General features: G+C 53.4%; 1 protein-coding gene across 1 annotated transcript in view; it reads right to left on the bottom strand.

Annotated features, from left to right (window-relative positions):
• The window catches only part of KSR2 (kinase suppressor of ras 2), an 87971-nt gene extending 87550 nt beyond the window's left edge, over positions 1 to 421 (bottom strand). Inside the window, exon 1 of the mRNA XM_026859908.1 lies at positions 284 to 421. Coding sequence (XP_026715709.1) covers positions 284 to 421 — 138 coding nt within the window. The remainder of the gene's footprint in view (positions 1 to 283) is intronic.
• Between the last annotated feature and the right edge of the window lie 5040 nt (positions 422 to 5461).

Below are 5461 nucleotides of genomic sequence, written 5' to 3'. Positions count from 1 at the left end.
CACAGTTTTTGTACAGCAGGGACCAAAACTGAACACACTTTTCCAGGTGTGGCCTGTCAAGCGCCGAGTGCAGTGGGATAATGACTCTTTACCTCTGCTGGGGATGCCCTTGGTGATGCAGCCCAGCACCCCGCTGGCTTTCCTTGCTGCTGCAGCTCACTGCTCGCTCATCTTGAGCTTGTTGTCCACGAGGACCCCCAGGTCCCTTTCCACAGCTTCTCCCCAGCCAGGTGGATGCCAGCCTCTGCTGCACTCCTGGATTAAGTTTTCCCAGGGGCAAGACCTTACACTTGGCTTTGCTGAGCTTCACAAAGTTCTTGTTAGCCCCCTCTTCCAGCCTATCCAGCTCTTCCTGCAGGGTGGCTCTCCCCTCCACAGCGTCCCCTTCCCCACTCAGCTTGGCATCGTCAGCAAACGCCATCAGGGCACACTCGATCCATCACCCAGATCGCTTATGAAGATACTGAACAGCGCTGGGCCCGATATCGATCCCTGGGGGACCCCACTTGTGACAGGTTGCCTGTTTGACAAGGAGCCATTTCCAGCACCCTCTGGGTGGGGCCTGTCAGCCAGTTCCCCACCCACCCACAGACCCCTTGTCTGGGCTGTAACACATCCGACTCTCCAGGAGGAGGCTGTGGGGAACCGTATCGAAAGCCTTGGAGAAATCCAGGCAGACGGCGCCCACTGCTCGCCCCAACATCTGCTTTGTTGTAGAAGGTGACCACGTTTGTCAAGTACAATTTGCCCTTGGTAAATCCCTGCTGGCTTTTCCCAGTCACGTCCTTCATTTGACTTGTGATCTTGTAATGACTTAATTCACCTATGTTGGTTTTCTTGCATGCCCATGAGCTTGGAGCTACCAAGACTCTCTTTAAATCAGGTTTGTTTTCACAGCGTGCCTCGGGAGGGGGATGCTCTGCCGGGGCACAGCAGCCAGCTGAGAAGGGAGAAGGCGTCCCCTCAGCACGGCCGGCTCACCACCCACCAGGTGAACCCAACCAAACCCGCCCTTGTTAAACCAACCCTGCAACAGCATCACACAAGGCTTTTCCCACCAAATCCCCCACAAAACCACCCCATGAGGCTTTTATGTGCTGCTAACCATCGCCCATGAGTGCTAAATCTGGCTTGTTGCTGACCCCTTAAATTCAGGGTTGTCTCCATTCATCTTAAAGGCTGGGCACCACTCCACACAAAAGGGCCCCTTCTGATATTAGCATTTTTATTTCTTTATTATTAACATGCTGAACAGCATCTCCACCTCCACGCTGGATGGGTCCATCTCTTGGACTTTGCCTCTCAAGGACCCCCTGTTTTTCTTCCCTGTGAAAGAGCATCTCTGCTGCCATCATCTCTGCCACCACCTCTCTGGAATTCCCTCATCCTCTTCTAAATGGGTGCACCTGATGCCTCAGGGCTGTTAATGAACCGATCAACAGGACTATAAATTTATAGAGCTGTTTACCAAGTCAGATGTGTCCTGCCAGTCCCCTACCCAAGAGGTATAACAGGTAAATAAGCCAGGACAGACAGCTTGGACACCAGTTAATAATTCAGTTGGTTCTAACAATGCAGAATCATTGCAGGGGGATGCACCCATCAATTATAACAATATTAAACAACAACGAATTTTAAAAAAAAATAATCTTTAAAGCAACCTGGTCAATAAAGAGGTGAAATCACCCATGAGAGATATCACTGTGGATTTGAGCATGTACACCAGCCACAAGCAGAAGACTTTGCCTGAATCCTCCAAAGATTATGCCTGGTCTGGAGCTCAATTTATTAATGATGGGGCACAGCAGGGAGGAAACACCTGGAAAAATCTATTTTGAAGGACAAAAGCCTGCCCCAGGTAAAGGCAGACATAAGGAGAGAACAGCAGCTCTGGACCAGCTACCAGAGGAGAAGCCAAAGCCTGTCAGGCTCCAGGTCGCACCTCCCGGACGGTTCCCAGGTGCTCGGGAAGGACCTTGCAGCTCCTCGCCTGCCATCAGAAGGGCCATCTGTCACAGCCTCATGCGCCCAGAGGAGCGGCTGAGGCTTGCTGAGCTCAGCTTCCAGCTCCTGCTTTCCCTTATGAGGCTGGGGGTGAAAAAAAATAGGAAAAAAGATTTAAAAAAATAGGAAAGCAACTGCCCTCCAGCAGCTTTTGGGGCTGCTATAGGATTTGTCCTGGAGCTCCCTTCCCTTGCCAGCGACAGGATTTCCCGTGATTTTTTTTGTACCCCTGATATACTCCCCATCATCTCTACTTCCCAACAGATTTCCCATCATCTCTCTGCCTGTGCTTTCCAAGCCAGAGCTTCTCACCACAGCCCTGCCTTCCTTTCTCCATCCGTGGCACGTAAACCAGAGCAGCGCCTGAACATCCCCACCAGCCATCTTAGGTTATTATTGCCTCTAAGCCCCTACTCTAAGGAGGCTCCAGATGTTTGCCAAAGTCCAGCCTGAAAGAGCACAGACACCTCATCCTTCGGAGAAGAGGCCATATCCAGCACCTCCAGAAATAGCCAGGAGCCACCCAGCCCCATGCAGAGACACCCCATTGTTATTCAGCCAAATGTGAGGGACAGAAGTCAGGGCTGATTTTTCGATTTAGTCAACCATAAAAAAAGAGACCTGCAAATCTTCAGGCTGCTCTCATGCCCTGGGAAGTGGCAGGGACAGGGATAAAGGTTTTCCCCTCCCTGCAGCCACCTCTCGAGTTTGCTGCTCCTGTCACACTGAGCACACAGCTGGTCTCCTCCCCCACAGCTCCGAGGCAGCCCCCAGAGCTGCTGCCCTTCACCCCAGCCTGCAGCCTTGGGGTGCCCCTCTCGCCCAGAGGGCTTTCCAAGAGCCGGGTCACCCCGAGAGCATGGTCACAGCTTTGCTCTGGCAATTCCTGGTGCCATGCTCTCCCCAAAAGCACAGGCACCACCGTGATTCAGTGAACACCAGCACCTCTCCCCAAAACCATGCCCACAACCTTGCTTTAGCAACACCCAGCACCATGTTCCCCCCAGAAGCACATCCACAGCTTTGCTTAAGCAATTCCTGGTGCTATGCTGTCCCCAAAGGCATGCCTATAACCTTGCTTTGGCCATTTCTGGTGCTGTGCTTTCCCAAAAGCACAGGCATGACCTTCCTTTCATGAGTATCCACACTGTGGTCTCCCCAAAATCATGCCCACAACTTTCCTTCATCATAGAATAATTTCGCTTGGAAAAGACCTTTAAGATCATTGAGTCCGACCACAAAAGCAGTTGTGATATGGGAGGGAACAGTGGCAAAGAGGAGGCTCCTGTGTCAGCGCTTGTTTTGCCAATTATCAGGCCTAGCATAAAAGACACAGCCAGCATAAAGATGAACCAATAACCAACATGTATTTGATACAAAAGGGTCAGTACATGGGTGAGTGCTGGGGGTACAAACAAGTCAGTCAGATTATACATAATCAACATCAATCCCACTGACCCCAACACCAACACGGCACAACCAACAATGGGTGGAATAAACGGTGAAGTGCAGTCTCCCATAGAAGGGACGGGAGACAACCCAGTCAAGCCAAACACATAAGACCAAGGAAGCCACAGACTGAATCTCTACACAGCCTGCATTTACAAAGGCCAGACCCGACTGGAGCCCAGTCCCAGGGAGGCGGGAGGTCCTTCCCCAACAGGGAACTCTGCACAGGGCATCCACCTCACAGACAGACACTGCCCCTCCTGCAAGTGGTCCCAGCTGTTATCCCCAAGTGGGACACCTGCTGCAGGACAGCTGGGGCTCATTTACCCAATGGCTCTGTCTGCAAGGCCGCCGCACCCTGGAGGGAAGCCTAAAGGCAAACTCACCCCCCCTTTGGGAAGGGCTGTGGGAATCACCCATATGTCAACCTTAATTTGGGGCTTGGGGCTGAAACCCCAGCATTTCAGCACTGCAAGCAGAAAAGCAAGTAGGTTGACAGAGGTCTTGATTTGGGCAATTCCAGTGATATACAATGTAGGAACGATGAGGCTGGGTCTAACCTCCACATGCAGGGAAGCACTAGGTTTATTCAGACCAACTTTGCTGAGTGTCCCTGGGTAGCTGAGCCTGGAGGTGCATTCCCATGCTTTTAGGAGGACTCCCTCTGCAGAAAAAGGCACTGCCACTTTGCTTTGGTTGATGGGCATAATTTACATGCCTCCTCTTCCCTCTGACCCACCCAACCCAGGCTGCAAACCTTGCGGACAATCCTTGGCGACACTGACAAATGGAGTTGCCTGTCCCTTTTGCTGCTCCAGAGTCAGCTCAGGAGCCCTGTGACTGCCACAGTGCTCAGCTGGCTTGTGATCCAGCCCACCAGCAGCACAGATGAGGCCTCTCACAAGATCAGCACATCTCAGGGCATCACCCCTCGTCAGACACCGGTCCAAAGCAAGACAACTGCAGGGAATAATTCCTGGCCTTTGCTGCCTGCTGAGCTGTGCTCAGGAAGATCAGTGCTGGTTGGTCTGGTCTGCGCTGAGGGATTTGGTGGAGCTGAGAACAGTCAGTGTGAGGTTAATGGTTGGAATGCAGGATCTTCAAGGTCTTTACCAACCCAGATGATTCTGTGAAAACCAGACCAAGGTCCCTCCGCTTGCAGTGCCATGCTCTCCCCCAGAGCCCAGGCACCACCTTGATCTGCAGAGTGCCAGCACCGGGCCCTCCCCAGGAACATGCCGACAACTTTACTTCTGCCATCCCTGGTACTGTGCTCCCCCCAAAAGCACAGACACAGCCTTGCTTTGGCACTCCCTCTAACCCATGCCCAGCACCCTGCTTCAGTCACTCAGAATCACAGAATCATTCAGGTTGGAAAAGCCCCTCGGGATCATCGTGTCCAACCCTCAGCCCAACTCTACAAAGTTCTCCCCTACCCCACATCCCCCCTCAGCTCATCCAAACGGCCCTTAAACACACACCCAGGGATGGGGACTCCCCCCTCCCTGGGCAGCCTGTTCCACTCTCTGACCACTCTTTCTCTGAAACATTTTTTCCTCACGTCCAGTCTGACGCCCCCCGTTGCAGTTTAAAGCCGTTCCCTCTTGTTCTGTCCCTGATCCCCTGGGAGCAGAGCCCAGCCCCAGCCTCTCTGCAATGTCCTGTCAGGAGCTGCAGAGAGTGATGAGGTCTCCCCTCAGCCTCCTCCTCCTCACACTGAACACTCCCAGCTCCTTCCATGGCTCCTCACAGGATTTACTCTCCAGCCCTTCCCCAGCCTCGTTGCCCTCCCCTGCACTCTCTCCAGCCCCTCGAGATCTCTCTCGTACTGCGGTGCCCAAACCTGGACACAACCCTCCAGGTGTGGCCTCCCCAGTGCAGAGCACAGGGGGACTGTCACCTCCCTGCTCCTGCTGGTCACACTAGTGCTGACACGAGCCAGGATGCGCTCCCCGCGCTCCCCCTGTCCCCGAGAGCACGAACACGACCTGGCGCGGTGACCGCCCCC

Source organism: Athene cunicularia (genome assembly GCF_003259725.1).
Source record: "Athene cunicularia isolate RWA chromosome 15 unlocalized genomic scaffold, athCun1 chr15_part1, whole genome shotgun sequence".
In the NCBI taxonomy this organism is placed as follows: domain Eukaryota; kingdom Metazoa; phylum Chordata; class Aves; order Strigiformes; family Strigidae; genus Athene; species Athene cunicularia.
This window is presented reverse-complemented; position numbering and strand designations above follow the sequence as displayed.